Below are 19,940 nucleotides of genomic sequence, written 5' to 3' on the forward strand. Positions count from 1 at the left end.
ATTTTCTTTTACTTAATGCTTTATTTTTTCTGTTTACTACCTAATGTCAGGTTGACCTGTTCCCTTGATATTTACACATGTGTAAAAATAAAAGTCAATGTGATTGTTATTTCAATAAAATTTGTCTTTATTTTTGTTATAATTCCGAAACTTTTTTTTAATAATACATAATGGTAACACTAAGATTTACGAAAAGATAGACTTATGATCTAATACGGAGTTTTATGTTGGTAAAAGAAAAACTAGTTTAAATACTTAAGTATAGAACTATAACATTTATACGATGGCTTTATTTTGAAGTTTCTTGTCAAAAAGCCATTCTCCAAGTGCTCCGTGTTCTGCCATCATCTTTTGTAAATCGGATACTTTTCCGGCGAGGTCTCTTTGTCCATGGTATTGTTCTCCTAAGAAGTCGCCTGCCAGGTAGTCGACAAGCTAAAACAATAAATGTATTAATACTACATATCTACGAAATATATATAAATTTCAAAATTAATGGCGTCAATAGGACTTTTCAACGCTTCTCATTTGTTTCGGGCTTCTGTCATATATGTCGTATATTAATAAAATATAAGGTCAGGTGGGGTGTGTAACAAAATATTAAAAAGACTTATTTTCAATATATTCGAAATAAATAGAAATATTTTCAATTTCGCTGCAAAACTAAAATACAGCCGAACCATATTCTAGTCCAATCAGAGAGTGCTGCAAGCACCCCTACCGGTTTCGAAACTTATTAGTCTCTCATCAGGAGGCACACATATGCTGCTCTCCCTGATCCAACCAAAACAAACCCCAGCGTGCAGTCCCGGATTGCAACGAACGAAATGGCATAGATGCCCTAGCGGCAACTGCTAGCAAAAATACTAAGTTTTCACTCTAATGGCATATAAAACAACATAATGCTATTCTACACCCCACCAGAATGAAAACAATGGGAACCTTCTCTGGTTATACCTCCGAGGCTTCTACAATTTGCAAGCCATACGGATGCTGAGACTAAGGAAGATGAGGGAATTCTACAATTTACAATTCACGTCCCATCTGCTCAGCCCGGTAAAGTTCCAACGAGAATGGTAGAAGCTTGCAAATTGTAGAAGCCTCGGAGGTGTAACCAGAGAAGGTTCCCATTGTTTTCATTCTGGTGGGGTGTAGAATAGCATTATGTTGTTTTATATGCCATTAGAGTGAAAACTTAGTCTTTTTGCTAGCAGTTGCCGCTAGAGCATCTATGCCATTTCGTTCGTTGCAATCCGGGACTGCACGCTGGGGTTTGTTTTGGTTGGATCAGGGAGAGCAGCATATGTGTGCCTCCTGATGAGAGACTAATAAGTTTCGAAACCGGTAGGGGTGCTTGCAGCACTCTCTGATTGGACTAGAATATGGTTCGGCTGTATTTTCGTTTTGCAGCGAAATTGAAAATGGATATTCATTTTTGATTTACATTTACTCTGTGTGGAGTATGAAGGGAACCATTCTCGTTGGAACTTTACCGCGCTGAGCAGATGGGACGTGAATTGTAAATTGTAGAATTCCCTCATCTTCCTTAGTCTCAGCATCCGTATGGCTTGCAAATTGTAGAAGCCTCGGAGGTGTAACCAGAGAAGGTTCCCATTGTTTTCATTCTGGTGGGGTGTAGAATAGCATTATGTTGTTTTATATGCCATTAGAGTGAAAACTTAGTATTTTTGCTAGCAGTTGCCGCTAGGGCATCTATGCCATTTCGTTCGCTGCAATCCGGGACTGCACGCTGGGGTTTGTTTTGGTTGGATCAGGGAGAGCAGCATATGTGTGCCTCCTGATGAGAGACTAATAAGTTTCGAAACCGGTAGGGGTGCTTGCAGCACTCTCTGATTGGACTAGAATATGGTTCGGCTGTATTTTCGTTTTGCAGCGAAATTGAAAATGGTTATTCATTTTTAAAATATTAAAAGTTGTATATTTACATACCGCATTTTGAGACCAAGTAAGATCTGAACCTAATATTTTAATATGTATTACCTACAACTGCTTCATTTTATAACTTTCCACGGCAATGACGTCATCATATTTTAATTTTTTAGACTATGTCCGTAGTACACACTTCTCTCTTCAAATGGGGGAAGTGTGTTTACGATTTATTTTTTAGCCATGAATCAACATAAATGGAATCTGGGTAAGTGTGTAAAAGTAGAATGTTCATTCTATCGTTAGCTATTTAAATATTCAACAGAGAATGCCGATGGTACTTGTTTTTAAATGGCACGTCTAGCATGAAATGCGCACTTAACGTTAGGTTCAGACAGAATGACACTTTTCTAGTTAAATAAAAGCAAAGCGAATCTTGGTTTCAGTTGAACTTGTAAGCATTTGTATTCTTCTTTAATGAATCATAGATGGCGACACTAGTATATAACCATATTAAAATATATTTTGACTTTACACACTTACCCCGGATACACACTTACCCCACCTGACCTTGAACAAAACATTGTTCATCTCATTTTAAATTTGGCATTTCTCGTCTCCAATATGCAATATAATAAATTATAAAAGCATGAAGAAGGAGATTGTGAATTTATGAAGTATGTAAATGCATTTTTTGGTTATCTTAAAAAGAATAAACAAGAAAAACTTACATGATAATCGTTGAAAGATTCAGCTTCTTCACAAACTTTGGTAACATCTCTGATCTTCCTAGTAACTGAAGCTTCCAACTGAAGAGCTTGTTTTAAGGCACTTACACCATTGTCCCAAGTGGTAACTGAAGGCACAAGCTAAAAGAAAAGTAAATTTAAAAGTTAGGCCAATGTGTATTGGAACATGACTAAATAGGTAGGTACCTAGTTACGTGTTATGATCTTAAGATAAAAAACTGAAATTTTAAAACGAGTTGAGAATCAAACTTACATTTCTTTTAATGAGTTCGCTCAGGTTGGATGTAAGTTCTCCTCTCATGAGCAAATAATGAATCAATTTGATGGCATGTTCTCTTTCTTCGCTGGCAGCATCGAAGAACAAGTCAGCAAAACCTGGTCTGTTTATGGTGTCTTTCGAGAAATGGGCACCCATGGCCATGTATTGCATTGAAGCTTTAAGTTCCTCTTCAACTTGACCTCTCATTTTGTGCACACATTCTTTGTGCATATCGATCCATTCATTAGGAATGTTCAGTTCTTGGTGGGCACCTAAAACAGTTGTAATTTATGAGATGTTAAGTGCTAAAAATATTAAGCCACGAGTTATACGGAAATGAATGAGTACATATAAATGAGTAAAAATTGTAATGAGTAAAGGCTGCTTTTTATCTGCAATACCTTTTATTTTAGTGTTATTTCCATGCTCAAAAAGTTGGACTGGTTTAATAAGCATGGTCTTTGAAAAAAGTAATATCAAATAATGGAGCGCCTTTTCAAATTTTCTTAAAAATTTACATTTTTCTCCGTGTAACTCGATCATGATCAGAGAAACGAAAAAATGATTCAGTATAAAAATATCGGATTTTTTTGACAAAATTTTTAATTTTGTTCATTACTGTAGCATAAAAACTGTCAGAGAAATCACTACTTTAAGTTAGGTTGATAGCGCGAGTATCACCTTTCTTGCGGCCTTTAAACCTTTACCTTTTAAAAACTAAAGATTTTCAATTGCCATTTTAAAATTCTGCCTTTTTCTCCGTGTAACTGAAAATGATCAGAGAAACGACAAAAATAATTCAGTACAAAAATGTAGGGTTTTTTGAAAAAAAAAATAGTACATTGTTTACCGGGTAGGAAAAGCTTAACATTCCTGGACGACTGTGAAGATTGCTAAGTCGAGGCGCAAGCCGAGACTTAGCAACACAGAGTCCAGGAATGTGGCTTTTCCTACGAGGTAAACATACTATTTTTCCGCAAATCGTTTAAAATTCGACAGATATTGATTGATTTAAAAAAAACGCGATAATTTTATTCCCAAATAAATGGTGCTTTGAAATTCCTAATAAAATTACTTGGGTTACTATGGAAACGTATTGAGGTTGAATTGTCAAACTTGACGCTTATAAATTTAATTGCTGGTGTTCTCGAAAGTAAAATGATAAGTGATGATGAAATTTCCATTCCTGGGACTCCTCCAGAGCTGGTTGAGGCAGTGAATACTGCTTCATTAGAATTATTGCCAAAGAAATCAAGAGAAAAGTACGAAAATGCATACAGACGTTTTATGGATTATCGCATGAATAAAAATACGAGTTCTTTCTCAGAAAATGTTGTTAATTAAATATTAAAATTAAATATTAAAATTAAATATTAAAATTAAATATTAAAATTAATTAAATATTGGTTGACTCTGGTGCCGACATAACTAGTTTAAAGAGGCATGGCGGATGGAAGTCATCAAACGTTGCTGAAGGATATATCGAAGAATCGCTTAACAATAAGGTTGAGGTGGCAAATAAAATTTTCACAGTACAAAATATTCAACAAAATGACCCTTCCACCCTGCATGTTGTCCAAAATGTTTCTCATAGTTCTAAGAGTGTTCCTCCAATGTTCAATAATTGTACTAACTGTCAAATTACTGTAAATATAACAAATTGATCTTAAAAATGTATTCAGCAATGACTTGATGTTTTCAAAATATAAATTAATTCCTTATAAGCAATGTGTTTTCTATCATTTATGTAGAACACTAACAACTGTACGGAAATATCATTTTCCACCTACCTCTACCGAAAGTATACTTTTCCGGACCTGATTGTAGGGAGCAAAGTTGTACTTTTCCTCCCTAGGGAGGAAAATATTTTTCCTCCCTAGGGAGGAAAAGTAAAAGTGACGTCATGGTATTTCATTCATGAAATATAACTTATTGACGCCCTGTACAATATCTATTTTCTATTACGTAAGTATCTATACATTTTAACGTTTATTTAAAAACACTCTGTATTTTGCAGAATGGTAAAAAACAGTAAATTGTTATTCTGATTTAACAATGTTTACATTAATAATTTGACTTATATTTGACAGTTGACAGTTATATTGTACCTACTTGCTAGTTTTAGTTCTAATAAATTTTGTTGGTTAGTTACATAAATAAATTAAGTAAAAATGATAAAATGACTTGTTATTTGAGGAAGGTGGAAAAACCATATGTATAACATGGGAGTAAAGTGCCTTTTCCTCCCTTGAATGATTACTGCCCTCCGCTACGCGTCGGGCAGTAAACTTCATTCTCGGGAGGAAAAGAAGCACTTTCCTCCCTTGTTATACAAATAGCTATTCCTTACAGTAAGGAAATGACATTTCCTTACAGTAAGGAAGTCCTGACTTTTTCTTCAAGAAATTTTGACAGGAATGTCAAAATTTCCTGGCGATTTGCGGAAAATTATTTTGTTCAATACTGTAGCATAAAAACTGTCACAGATATCACTACTTTCAGTTAGGTTGATAGCGCACGACTATCACCTTGCTTGCGCTCTTTAAACCTTTACCTTTTACAAACTAAAGATTTTCAATTGATGTAATCAATACGGTTGTATATGTATACAGGGGCGTAACAGAGGTCCCCGCAGCGTGAAGCCCCAATCGCTTAGGGGCCCCATCTTGTCATCCGATATTATGTAAAAATCTGTTATTGTTATATTATTTTACGTCGTGTGTTTAAAATTAAAAACGTAAATTTATAAATAGACGTATTTGCCAAGTGAATCATCTCATAATATCTAGAAACTTAATCCCTTCCGGCCTAACGAAATTTTATGGTAACGACATTAAACTATAATGCTTTGTACGTGACTATTGAAAAAATCGAGGATTGCAATTTGCCGAATTTTAGAACAATATTTCTTTTTTTTTTTTATTAACTCCTTGAGAGATCTGCAATCTGCCCATTAGGCAATAAGCGTTTTTTCTGACAATGAAGCTGATGACATGTAGAGTATTATTCCAATGAATAATCTCTAGAACAATATTTCTAAATCTAGAAATGGGTTTTCTCTTTAATCTTTACCTACGTTTAGTATTTCGATACAATTATCCAGAGGCGTAACAGAGGCCCCCGTAGCATGAAGCTTACGGGGGCCCCAATATGTCAAGGTCCCCATCTTGTTGTCTAATATAATATGTAAAAATGTGCTGTTATATTATTTGCATACATACGTTTTTTAAGCAGTGCAGTATTGAAAATGAAGTTGTCCATCCGAATTAATAAAATTGTAGATATTCGCTGATAGTAGATAGTGCACGAAGAAAGTTGTTAATATCATGGAATAATGCTAATGTAATCATTTACAATAATAATTTTTGTTCTATTTTATTCTATAGCAATAAAGATGAAAAATGTAAGTCGTCTTAAACAATGCATGAATACACCAATAGCTCAGTAAATGACAGTTTTGGAGTGAAATTATCACCGTCACAATGGACGTATTTGCTTGACAATTTATATTTATATAGTTTCTAGTTACACTCCACTTCAAAGTTGGATTTATGCCGTTGGTTGCTTTTACTTCGGGGTTGACACCCCTCCTTGGGATGAAAAACATACGTTTAAAATAAGTCCAGGAATGTATAAATTGACTAATTATAAGCAACTTTTGTTCTTCTATAGAGTTTCTCTATCTATGCTAATACTTTTCAAGTCATTTGCGAGTGAAAATATTTATTTTTCAAAAAAAAAACAACGTTTTCAGACCGGTTTTTCGAAAATATCTCAAAAATAAGTATTTATCGAATTAAATATTAGATATCGAAAAAATATTTGTAGCAAAAATGTAGCTTATAAGATACAGAAAATGGTGTACTTATTCATGAAGTCTATCGACACAGTAAAAGTACAGTTGAAGCTCATGAAAAAATATTCTTATTTGTCCAATTCCAAATCGAATATTTCAACCTGAAATAACCAAAAAAATTAAGCAATTTTCGGGAAAAACTCTAAAAACTTTTTTTAAATGTTTCAAAAAAAGCTTTATTTTTATTTTTTATAAAAGTTTATAGCACCAAAACTATACGAGTTACGCTCAAAATAAAGTTGGCCCCTTTTTTGGTAAAAAAAATCGTGAAAATCTGCCCCTATTTCGCACCCCAAATAAAATTTATCATTAGCTCTTTACCATTTACTTTAAATATTTATTGTTTATATGATCTGTAAGTTTGACTGGTTCAAAGTTCTTATTTTTGAAAAAATTTAAGTTTTTTTATTTTGGAAAAATGCCTTTTTTTCATAATAACTTAAAAAGTATTAGTGATACGAAAAATCTCAAAGAGTAAAGAAATGTAGATAGGTCTTGTTTTTATAAATACTTTGGCTTTATTTTGATTTTCTGTAAGACAAAAATTGGTTAAAACATGGTGTTTAAAATTTGCATATACATACTCGTGATTAGTGACTCGTTCAAACCCTTCAACTAGAACCCTTTAAAAATAAGCACTTTGAACCGGTGAAACTTACAGGTCGTATATAAAAGTTAGGTAATTTGTAAGGCGATAATGATTAGTTTCATTTTGGGTGCTAAATAGGGGGAGATTTTTACAATTTTTTACCAAAAAATAGGATTAACTGTATTTAGAGCGTAACTGGCTTAGTTTTGATGCTAGAAACTTTTGTAAAAAATATAGCTTCTTTTAAACACTTTAAAAAAGTTCTAATGAGTTTCCCCGAACAGTATTTCATTTTTTGGTTATTTCACGTTGAAATATTCGATTTGGAATTTGACGAATAAGAAAAACTTTTCACGAGCTATAAGTTTTCTTTTACTGAGTCGATAGACTTCATTTTTGTTTAATTTTTTTTATAAGCTAGATACATTTTTGCTAACAATATTCTTTTCGATCGAATACTTACTCTTTGAATTATTTGCGAAAACTCGCCTAAAAAAGTGGTTTTTTGTTGAACAATAAACATTTTTACTCATAAATAACTCGAAAAGTCTTGAGTTGACCACTTCGGTGGTGACACTGAAAATTACACGGTATCGTCATATTTTACGTTGATTTACTGGGCTGTAACACATATAGGTATTTGTTACACATGTCGCATTTAGTAATTTTTTAAAGGGGGCCCCATTTCCAAGTCTTCGGGGGGGCCGACGGAGATTGTTACGCCACTGTATGTATAGTCCTTCAAATTTCCTTTAAAATGATTTTTGAATGGATACGGTATCTTTAAAATAGACGGAGTTATTGGTAAAAAACCAAACAACTTTTTTTTTCAATTTTGGAGCATATATACGAATTTTGGAGCAGATGTGAAAGAATTTTCTCATTCGATGAACTGAGGATGAAGAAAACTATGAGAACTTCATTCCACAATTTATTTGAATCACTCGAAATCGTTATAGATACATCATTGATATACCTACAGGAAAATTAAAGAAACAACTGGCATATTGGAGAAAATAAATAGTCCTGTCGCCAGGGGGGGTACAACGGCCTCCTTAATTCAGATGGACTTACCCAAGTTTTTTTATATATTTTGACCCGTAGAATACGAATTTTTTGGGTAACAGTTGATCCGGATGTCGATAAGATTGTTATAGACAAAGAACTTGAGGAATTACATAACAGCGATTTCTCGCAAAACAAAACATCTTTTGGTATTTTTTGGGTCATTTTAAGCAAAAAATATTCCTACAAGTTTTTTTCGTAGAATGCATAGTTTTCGAGATAACCGCGGTTAAACTTTCAAAAAATCGAAAAATTGCAATTTTTGAACCCGAATAACTTTTGATTAAAAAGTAAAGTAGCAATTCTGCTTACCGCATTTGAAAGTTTAAGTCAAATTATATCGGTTTTGATTATTTGCATTGCTAAAAATTAATTTTTTTATTGTTAAACAAAGCTATAAACACATAGTGTTTCCCGTGCCTAATACATGCGTTTTAACGCGTGCTACGTAGAAATTGCCTCGCTTGCACTTGTAGCTACTCTACCTACTCGTTCGATTTTAAATGAGAAATCATTGAAAACATCACTCACGCACTAGGTGTTTATAGTTTTGTTTAACGATAAAATAATAAATTTTTAGCAATGCAAATAATCAAAACCGATATATTTTGACTTAAACTTTCAAATGCGGTAAGCAGAATTGCTACTTCATTTTTTAATCAAAAGTTATTCGGGTTCAAAAATTGCAATTTTTCGATTTTTTGAAAGTTCAACCGCGGTTATCTCGAAAACTATGCATTCTACGAAAAAACTTGTCAGAACATTTTTTGCCTAGAATGACCCAAAAAATACAAAAAGATGTTTTGTTTTGCGAGAAATCACTGTTATGTAATTCCTCAAGTTCTTTGTCTATAACAATCTTATCGACATCCGGATCAACTGTTACCCAAAAAATTCGTATTCTGCGGGTCAAAATATATAAAAAAAACTTGGGTAAGTCCATCTGAATTAAGGAGGCCGTTGTACCTCCCTGGCGACAGGACTAAAAGTGCAGAGAAAATAAATTGATGGGAAGAAAATATAAAAGAGCCATTTGAATGGAGACAATATCCAGACTATATCTCTTAAACGAGTAGAGATTTTCGAATGGGAAAAAACTGATATATTACGTTTGTAATACACTTTAATATGGCGTAGATAAAATCATCCCTAAAATATTCATCCCTTAGTTACAACCCCTAACTTTAATTTTTTTAATAGCACCCTGTATATTTTTTATAGTTTTGGATGTGGTCTTCTATCGTCTATTCAACAGATTTTTTAAAAATAAAATCGGTTTGTAAATAATCAACAAAATATCAGTTTATTTTTTATTGGTATAGTTAATAAAAATTAATGTTATGGGTTGTAACTAAGGGATGAATATTTAGGGGATGATTTTTCTACTCCTTATTAAAGTGTATTACAAATGGAATATATCAGTTTTTGTCCCATTCGAAAATCTGTATCCGCTTAAGAGATATAGGCTGGATAAATTAGTCTGGGACACATAAAAAAAAATAAAAAATAAACCGATATTTTCTTGATTATTTACAAACCGATTTTATTTTTAAAAAATCTGTTAAACAGACGATAGAAGACCACATCCAAAACTATAAAAAAATATACAGAGTGCTATTAAAAAAATTAAAGTTAGTGGTTGTAACTAAGGGATGAATATTTAGGGAATGATTTTTTCTACGCCATATTAAAGTGTATTACAAATGGAATAGACCAGTTTTTGTCCTGTTCGAAAATCTCTATTCGTTTAAAGTTTAAGAGATATAGCCTGGATCAATTAGTCTGGGACACCCTGTAGAACCAAGAGTTCTGCGTTAAAGGAAAAGCTTTAAAGAAATTACCAAGATGCAATTATTTGGGATGTGAGCTAAACTGGGACCGCAGCCTTGAAATAAAACGACACATTGAGATGTCCAGAAGTGCTTTCCAGGTTCAGAAGATGAACTCAGTATTATTCAATGGAAAACTGGAAATAGACATTAGACTTAAAGTAATGACATGCTACGTATTCTCTGTCCTTTCATATGGAGTTGAAGTCTGGACAATTAGGAACGCAACTAAAAAAAGACTTGCTTGCTTTAAGATGTGGTGTTGAAAAAAAATAAATACTCAACACTGTGAAGTGTGAAGGAAAGAAAAATGAGCTACCTACTTTGGTCACATACTAAGATATGAAAAATATGAGTTGATGCGATTGGTTATACAAGGGAACGGGGAACGTAGAAGGAAAAAGAGGACCTGGGAGATGACGCACATCCTGGTTGAAAAATTTAAAGCAGTGGGGTAGAAAAACAACAAAGAACTCTTCAAAGCCTCTGCAGACAGAATAAAATGAGCCGTGATGAATGCCAATGTCCTTAAATGATGAGGCGCACGAAGAAAAAGAAGAAACAAGTACATATAGCCCAGAAATCACATCGATCTAAAAATAATATAACTGATGTTTTCAAAGATGCCGCCATAAGTTGCAATAGCCACACAATTCAAATTTCAAATAGAATTTGAAAAATAACAAATGGTAACAAAAAATACAAATGCGCAAATAAACAAATAAAAAATATGTAGGTAGTATGTATATCAAAGTTTAACACTTACATTTGAGCTGAATAGCATATAAACCTGCAATGCAAGCCAAAAATACAAACAAACCAACGGACTTCATGTTGTTTCAGTTTTCAAAACTTGTTATAAAATGAAAAATAACGAAAAATAAGAAGATTTTGTTCGTTATAGTCGGCCTTTACACTCACTGGCGCAGAAGGATGACTATGATAATACAATGCAAAACAACGATATAAATAAAAACAATATTATGCGCACAGCACCACCGATTAATAATCTCATATTTGTTTACTATGATTCTCGGGAATGATAAAAAATTTGCAAGGCCTTCATATCTAAAATCATTGCATTGTTGCCATATTAGATATTTTATAGAGTTTTTAAAAAAATATTCGTTATGGAAAGCATTTAACTAACCGAGTGAATACAGTTGTATTCGATGATTGTAATCAGAATCATTTTAAAACCAACCATCAAGCAGTGACGGATAAAAGGGGAGGAAAAATAGGGAAATTCCCCTTTCCCACCAGTGGTTTGAAGACTGGTTTGTATATCTCTTTCTACTATGTTACTCAATGCTGGAAATAAGCTAATCGACCTGTAATTTTGTGGAAAATGCTGTTTTTCCCTAGTTTATGAATCACTATCACATGGGCTTCTTTCCATCGATTTAGGAAGATAATGTATCCCAATATTGCATTTGTAATAGGTATTTGTCACATAAACTATAGCTTTGATTGAGAGACAGGTACTTTAAAACCCTGTTTGCTATTTAGTCCGATCCAGGTGCTTTTTTCGCGAGCTTCTCCTGATTACTCTCTTATTTCCCTTGGAGATGTTGGGGTGGACGGGGTGGTTATGCCCTCTTGGTCTTTGGGCATTTCTCCTCGTGGTTCTTCGATTTCTTCGTGGTTTTTCGACTTCTTCGATTAAGTCAGTATCTTCATCTCAGTGATAATTTAATGTACCTACACTCTCTGTCGAGAGTCCTCCTCATCACCTTTGTCAGCTTTCCCCTTTTTCAGCTTCACCAGCGTTTTCTTCCACGGGGTACACTATTCCGTTTTCACCGTGGAATGGCGGAATTGGTTATTTTTTATCATTTCTTAATATTCTTTGTAGACTCTTCTCTTACACTGTTTATTAGAGCTTCGTTTATAATATGTACCTATTTTCAAACTCTACGACTTTTTCTTCTAGTTTTCATGGATTCCCTATTGTTGGGATGTTTCTAATTACTTCGCTTAGTAATTTCTTGAATTTTGCTCAATACAGCCCTCCGCTTCGCGTCGGGCAGTAAACTTCATTCTCGGGAGGAAAAGTAGCACTTTCCTCCCTTGTTATACAAACAGGGCCGCCGAGAGGGATGAGAGGGCCCCGGTAAGAAGTAAAAAGCGGGCGCCCGGCACAAAGTGAAGAGCAAAAAAAATTGTCCAATTCTTATAGAAATGTGATAAAATAATAAAAGTGAAAATTTTTATAATACAGGTGCTTTCTGAGTTTTCCGATTGCCAAAGATGTCTATAATTTTCGAAAAATCGCATGATTTTATCGTCATTCTCAATGCACGAAGTTGCTAGAAAAAAATTAACCGATCCTGTTTGATTGTAGATCTCATATCTCATTTTTTATGCGAGAAAGACAACTAAAGCATCTTTCCTTTTCAGCGACTGTCACTGGTAATGTGCAAAATATTCTATAGGGGGTAGGCGCAAAATCTTGGTCCAATGCTATTTAAATGCATTCATTTTTTTCGAATCCTGACAAAACTAATAAATATTTTTAAAAAATTTAAAAGCAGAATGAAAGATTACATTATTACCAAGGGCCGAAAGTTCCTGAAAACTTCTGTAATGTTTATTTGAATAAGTTACAGGGGTGAAAAAAGAAAGATAAAATTTAGTGTGATTTTTAATTTTAAATATTTCATTCAAACGAAACTTTTTGTTTACTCTAAGGGACTTTCGGCCCTCGGTAATAATGTAATCTTTCATTCTGCGTTTCATTTTTTCAAAAATATTTATTAGTTTTTTCAGGATTTGAAAAAAATGAATGCATTTAAATAGCATTGGACCAAGATTTTGCACCTACTCCCTTAATGCAATAACGACGTAGGAAATAATGATTCCAATTCAAGATTTTGAATTTTATTAAATTGGAGAAAGTTGAGATTCACCAATATTATCCTTGTACATTAAATCGCTCTAAAATGAAAAATTTCATCTATCAATTCTTCACTGATGTCTTCTTCATAAAACTCGCGCAATATAATATATACATCAATTTTTTTCTTAATATTGACGTCATCTTCATCTTGGCATGTCCATAAAATGTTAAGTAGCGAATGATTTTCATTTGCCGCATTAAATCTTCTGGTTAAATTGCTTATTATATTTTATTATACAATCTATGATAACATTAAATATTTCACAGTGAAATATTTCGTCAGGCTCAAAATTATCAGTCGTGTCATTACTAGGCCTAGGTAAATCGATAAAAAAACCTCGCAGGCTTCTTGCGCCGTTTTTAGAATAAAACAATAAAATATATTTCAAAATAGTGGTAAAGGTCTTAAATAGTCGAGTACCTATTAATTAAACGCATTATGCATATAAAGTGAAGAGCAAAAAAACCGGAAAAAATATTAGATACGTCTTTAGTCTGTCTGGTCGACGCCGGGCCCCGCTAAAATGTACCGGCTGTACCACCCTATCGGCGGGCCTGTATACAAATAGATATTATTGTAGTGGTTGTATTTTTTACCTTAGATGTACTTATTTCTATGCATACATTAACGGCAACGCTGCCATATCGACTTTAATCTAATGAAGACAAAAGCACTTATACTGTGAATTTGTGAAGTACGTTAATGCGCCCGACACAGTTGCGCACGTCGTTTCATATTTTGATTTTTGGTGCGTTATTACGAATATAAAACTAAAACCTTGTTTATTGATTGTTATTCATGATTACGCTGACGAGATGCCAGGTTCGTATACTGTTTTTCCTTAGGATATAATCATTTTATTGACTGTTTTACATATTTTTGAATGTGGATACTTCTTTTATTTATGAATACTTCTTTTAATTTAGGGATCATGAAGGCTTTCATCGTACTATCCATCTTTTGCGTCGCCGCTTTGGCCTCCCAAGACAGCTGTTATAATGACGCAGTTACCGCATGTGATCCAGCTGCTGCGAGGAGTAAGTATAATACCATTATTATTATTACTCAAATTTTAAAAACATTGCTATTTTGCACTTCTTAAAAATAAAAAAAAAATATATCTTCTTCCCTTCTGTACATCATAGCAGATATACCTTCATGCAGTGGTTAAAAATGTTCATGTTCTTCTATATTTTCACCTTCGTAAGGATGTAGTGGCGACTATTTCTGTCCAATTATCTCTCTCCTGTACGTGTTGTTTTGCTTCGGAGAATGAGTAACCATTCATGTCCTTTATTTGGTCCGACCATCGTACTGGAGATCTTCCCTTGGATCTTTTGCCCGCCACGTTGCGTTCAACTATAATTCGTTTCATGTTCCATGCCTTCTCTTTTTCTAGTTATATATATCTCGGTATATTTTGGTCAGTCCAAAATCCAAAGCACTCTGCAACACATTCCAAACAGTCTGACGTAACCAAACCATTTAAGTCTTTGTTCCTGAGCTTGTCGCCTTTCTAGTCGTAGAGTCGTACCCAACATCTACCTCCATCTTCTTTTTTACGAAATTTTACGAAAAAAAGTTATTCTTCATAAAAAGGTCTGCATGCTCTAAAACCAATGGTATATGATGATTCAATCATCATATATCAAATTTTGTGAATATTATACAAGGTCTGTCAAAAAATATTAATTTCGTTCAAGGGTAAAGTACCTTCATTTCTCTGAATATCGAAAATTCTTATTATGAAAAGTTGTTTGGAATTTAAAACCAAGATCAAATATCCAATTACATGCTTCCACTTGAAAAAAAATTCCAAATTTTTCTCAAATTTATGGATACTTCCTAAAAAGTTCTGCATGGTCTAAAACCTAAGATGCAACCATCAGATATCACATTTTGTTAATTTTATACGAGGTATGTCAAAAAATATGAATTTCACTCAGGAGTAAAGTACCTTTATTTTTCACAATATTGAAAATTGATATTAAAAAAGTTGTTTAGAATTAAAAACTATGTTTCAATATGTAATTACATCCTTCTAATTGAAATATTGTGAAATATAAAGGTACTATACTCATGAGCGAAATTCATATTTTTTGACACACCTCGTATAAAATTAATAAAATGTGATATATCATAGTTGCATTTTAGATTTTAGACCATACAGAGCTTTTTATGAAGAATAACTTTTTTCGTAAAATGAATAATAAAAGAGTTATCATATTAATTTGTAATAAATAAAAATGACGTTGGGTATTCATAAAGAGAAAAATTTGTAATTTTTTTTTTAATTAGAAGCATGCAATTACATATTTTATCTTGGTTTTTAATTGCAAACAACTTTTCATAATAAGAATTTTCGATATTCAGAGAAATAAAGGTACTTTACCCTTGAACGACATTCATATTTTTTGACATACCTCGTACAATATTGATAAAATTTGATATATATGATGATTGAATCTTAGGTTTTAGTAGAGCATGCAGAACTTTTTATGAAGAATAACTCTTTTTTTCGTAAAATTAATAACAAAAAAGTTTCCCATATGTTTCCAACTTAAGTAGACACGCTACGCTGCCTGTAGATGTACTCCATCTTCATGTCACCTGTCACCCCTCTTCAATATCACTTTTCCAGTCATTGGTCTCTTTAACTGCGCAATATTCAGTGACGTACATACGTTAAGTTTCAAATATATTCAAGAAGAGTTTGTCTCAATTGTTTTGTAACTGCAAAGTTATGATTTATTCCCATTAAATATAGTGATTAATAAGAAAATGACATACATGAAAGTAGTGACATACATTACATCATCAGCTTGTACTAAATAATCAAGGAATGTCTTGTTGGAATTTCCCTTTATCTCTTCCAATGCTTAGAGTACGTAGTTACTCATGTAATTATTATTACTATCTAAGTATAATTTTAAACAATCGTTGAAATGAACTCGTTCGTTGAAGTGTTTTGTCTACAAGAATGAGATAAGAACATATTATTCGAGATATTATTGTTTATTTTATCTTAATATGAAAATATAGAAGAGCATAATATGTATGCGGACATTCGTAATCGCTTCTGAACTACAATATTTATGGTAGGGGAGCAAAGTATACTAAATTTACAGTCACTCGAGCGTTATGGGGTCCTATTGGGTTGTGATTATTAGGTCCTAAAACCAAAAAAAGTTTCCATTTTATTGGGGACTTTCCATTTTTGAAGATATTCTTCTTTAGCGGCTAATCGATTGGGGGTAAAATTGTACATAGATCTGCGCGCCTGCGCACACTGACAGTATGTAGTTCTGACAGTATGTAGTTCATTGCTAATCTTTCAATATAGGTATGTATGTATCTGTAACCGTGCAAATAAGTCATTAAAAGAATATATTACTGTTATTATATATGAATATATATATTATGAATATATATATTATTTATTATAAATCTTGTGTTTTTGGATTTGTGTTTCTCTGTAGTAAAATAATAAAATATTATGTAAGCATAACATTTTTACACTAATGTCGCCGTGTTGTGTAATTATATCCGAAACTCACATGTCAATTCGTAGGGCCTCGCTGGAGTAGTGGGTAATGCGTTAGCTTTGAGATTGGAATGACGCGGGTTCAATTCCTGGGCGATTCATATTTTTTTTATTTTTGGTTGTTAACCAGTTTGGTTGTTATAAGAAAGTTAGTTTGATTTTTAAATAAAATACAAATAACCTTTTAAGTATATTTACTTCGTTTAAATTACCTATTATATAATAGAAGAATATCTTCTTACGTGCGTACAAGGTACACACACATTCTTTTTTTAATTTAATTTTCCATTTCCAACAATCGTTTTTTCCGATTATAGCCCCATCTATCGATAATTAGAAAAAATGTCTCGAATAAAAGTTGCTTATTTTTACGTAAAGAATCCAAATCTGCAATAAAAATTTGGGGGTCCCATTTAAGATTTTAAAGTAATCCCCACCCCACCTCCGTTGGGGTGTCGTATTTTGCAGTTTTTCGATCTGATGTTCATTTTGCGAAATATTGCGGGGTTTGTATTTTAAATTTTAAATTTATCCTCCACCCCTCTCCGTGAAGGGTCATGTTTAGTACCATTCGATAGATTTTGGCAAAATATTGAAGACGTATTTTTTAGTTTTTCGATCTGACGTCCATTTCGCGAAATATTCGCTTTTTTTGTGAAACTTTTTGACTCACCCATTTCCTTACGCCCCTCTCAAATCGTCAGATTTTGAAATATACAATATACACTCTTTTGCATGTACTTAACTTACCTACCTTATCTTAATCTGACAATTTCGAGTAGGTATTTTTAAGGATAGATTTTTTTTCGGGTCCCCCTTAACGATCTTCCCTGTGTTAAGAGCCAATATATGGTAGAGGTACATCTGCAGGGTACCAGGTTCCTCCCCATATGATAATCTGACACGCTCGAGTAACTGCAAAAATCCCCGCTTGGGCTCCCCTACTCTTATTCTTCATTTTCTGAGATTCTAAGAGTTGAAATTGTTGTAAATACGATTTCCACAATTTCTTTTTGTAAATTTTTTCGTTCGGTCGATATTTTCCTAGTTAAGGGAAGGGGGAAAATAGTGAAAGAGAGGAAAGCATTATTGAGTTATCTCGTTTATTATTAACTTTACAATATAAATGTACATAAGCAAAAATTGATAGAATATTTTATACAGTTTTGATCTCTTTCATTTTTAAGCTAAAATGAGCTAAAGTCAATATTTAAGGTCATAGGTTCGTTCCTGTTTATGGATTGCTGCTAATGACGTCAGTATCTAGGGTTCGTTAATTGCTTGTTAGGCTGCCATAGACGTAGGACTTTAAATGTTGATTTTAGCACAAAAACAAACAATGTTGATTTTAATAACAAACTGCTGAAACACAATAAATACCCGAAATACTTTGGGGTTACTGTAGACAGAACGCAGCAAAACTGAAAACACGCAACAATATAATACAGAAACTTTGTGGCACTACATGGGGTCCACAGCATAAACCTTAATATCCTCTGCTCTTGGCCTGATATATCCGGTGGCAGAATACTGTGCACCAGTGTGGCTTAATAGCAGGCATACCCATCTGGTTGACACTCAACTAAACCGTGCTATGCGTATAACAGGAACAATTAAGCCCACCCCTACAATGTGGCTACCTACCCTTAGTAATATAGTACCACTCAATCTACGCCGCGAACATGTTTTGGTTAAAGAATATAACAAAATAATGGACAGTCGCCAGCTTCTAGTCCACAACGACATCCCCGATATTCTTGGAAACCGTCTCCGATCTAGGTTAATCCCTCTAAAATCTGCACAAGCGCTGCAGCAATCAAATTTTGACTTAAATACCCGATGGAGAGAAGGTTGAGAAAGTAAGACAGATCCGCATTACCGTAGTCTACCGGACATCATAGAAAAACCTGGCGAATTTGAACGTCCCAGTAAGATTTGGGCAGCCCGAATTAGAACAAACTGTGGAAGATGCGCTGACTCCCTCTACAGATGGGGTAAACTTCCCTCGCCTTCTTGTGAATGCGGCGCTGCAAGTCAGACGATTAGACACATAGTTGAGAACTGCCCACGCAGAGCATACACAGGCGACCCTATAGAATTTGTAATGGCAACCGAAGGGTCCTTCGAATATATAAAAAAACTGGGCATATGTACCTATGTGATGCGTTGTATAATGCATAAATAGAAATAGTTACCTATTCTGTGATGTAGGCCATACGCTAAATAAATAAATAGCACAAAAAATTAAAGAAATCAAAAATGAATAAAATAAAATTCTCTCCATTTTTATTTATGTACCTACATTTATATTGTAAAGTTGATAATAAATAAATTTAATAATTTTACTTACAATAGTTACTATTTTCCGCCTTAACTCTTATTTAATTAAAAATCTATTGATCTATCAATTAGGATTAACAATCCTAATTATGAAATTTTATTTTTAGTGAGTATTAATAGTTATCTTTCTTTTTCTAGGTGTTGACAAGTTGAATAATTGTAATGCAAAATTCGGAGGTATAGATTCAGCTCAATCGGATCTTCAAAAATTCGTAAACCACAACTTCATCAGATCCTTTGAATACCTGCTTCTGGCTACCAACTTCGACAACTACCAAAGAAATCGCAAAGGATTTGAAAAACTTTTCCGTGGTTTGTCTGATAAAAAATGGAATGATGGTATTGAATTCATCAAGTACCTTACTGCTCGTGGAGGTGAAGTCGACTTTAACGAGATTTCTGACGGCGTTAAAAAAGAAGAGGCCCAGCCAGTCAGCTTTGATTTGAATGAATTGACCGCAGTTTCTAAAGCTTTGGACTTGGAAAAGAAGTATGTCCATGATGCCTTCTCTATCCATCTTGGAGCTGCTAGAAGCAACAAACAATTCTATGATCCCGAACTTACCGATTATCTAGAGAAAGAAGTTGTACACGAGCAAAGAGAAATTATCAGAAAACTGGCAGGGTACAGCACTGATTTGTCTGGCCTCCTTGATGGACCAGACAGTTCGTTAGCCCTGTTTATGTTTGACGACTATTTACAAAAACAATAGATTTTAAATAGCTAGTTTAAAACTATTAGATTTACTTTCTAAAATATATTTCCTTATTTTTGCATATTATTCAACATGTCTGTAACATAATTTTCAAAATAAATCCACTCTTAAAGTTATGTACTCAGTTCATTGTTTTATCAACGAAAACTTTTCGTTTATAAATTTGCAAAAGTCTGTGTGTTATTGCGTTGCCGCCCCTGCAATAC

The 19,940-nt window shown here is 33.4% G+C and overlaps 2 protein-coding genes across 4 annotated transcripts in view; one reads left to right on the forward strand and one right to left on the reverse strand.

Moving 5' to 3' along the window:
- Positions 1–11,293, reverse strand: part of LOC114333215 (ferritin subunit) — a 73,818-nt gene extending 62,525 nt beyond the window's left edge. Inside the window, exons 1-4 of one of the 2 annotated variants that reach the window (XM_028283071.2) lie at positions 11,001–11,293; positions 2,890–3,167; positions 2,619–2,756; positions 104–435 (exon numbers count right to left, since the gene is read on the reverse strand). In XM_028283071.2, the coding sequence (XP_028138872.2) occupies positions 277–435; positions 2,619–2,756; positions 2,890–3,167; positions 11,001–11,067 (642 nt within the window). In that variant the 5' untranslated portion in view covers positions 11,068–11,293 and the 3' untranslated portion in view covers positions 104–276. Of the gene's footprint in view, positions 1–103; positions 436–2,618; positions 2,757–2,889; positions 3,168–11,000 lie in introns of those variants that run through there. The other variant, XM_050657195.1, reaches the window with a different exon arrangement.
- Positions 1–19,850, forward strand: part of LOC114333216 (ferritin-2 heavy chain) — a 53,475-nt gene extending 33,625 nt beyond the window's left edge. Inside the window, exons 1-3 of one of the 2 annotated variants that reach the window (XM_028283072.2) lie at positions 13,789–13,956; positions 14,061–14,171; positions 19,157–19,850. In XM_028283072.2, coding sequence (XP_028138873.2) covers positions 13,950–13,956; positions 14,061–14,171; positions 19,157–19,731 — 693 coding nt within the window. In that variant the 5' untranslated portion in view covers positions 13,789–13,949 and the 3' untranslated portion in view covers positions 19,732–19,850. Of the gene's footprint in view, positions 1–13,788; positions 13,957–14,060; positions 14,172–19,156 lie in introns of those variants that run through there. The other variant, XM_050657194.1, reaches the window with a different exon arrangement.
- The last annotated feature ends 90 nt before the right edge of the window (positions 19,851–19,940 follow it).

The sequence above is a fragment of the Diabrotica virgifera genome, chromosome 7 (assembly GCF_917563875.1).
Source record: "Diabrotica virgifera virgifera chromosome 7, PGI_DIABVI_V3a".
In the NCBI taxonomy this organism is placed as follows: Eukaryota; Metazoa; Arthropoda; class Insecta; order Coleoptera; family Chrysomelidae; genus Diabrotica; species Diabrotica virgifera.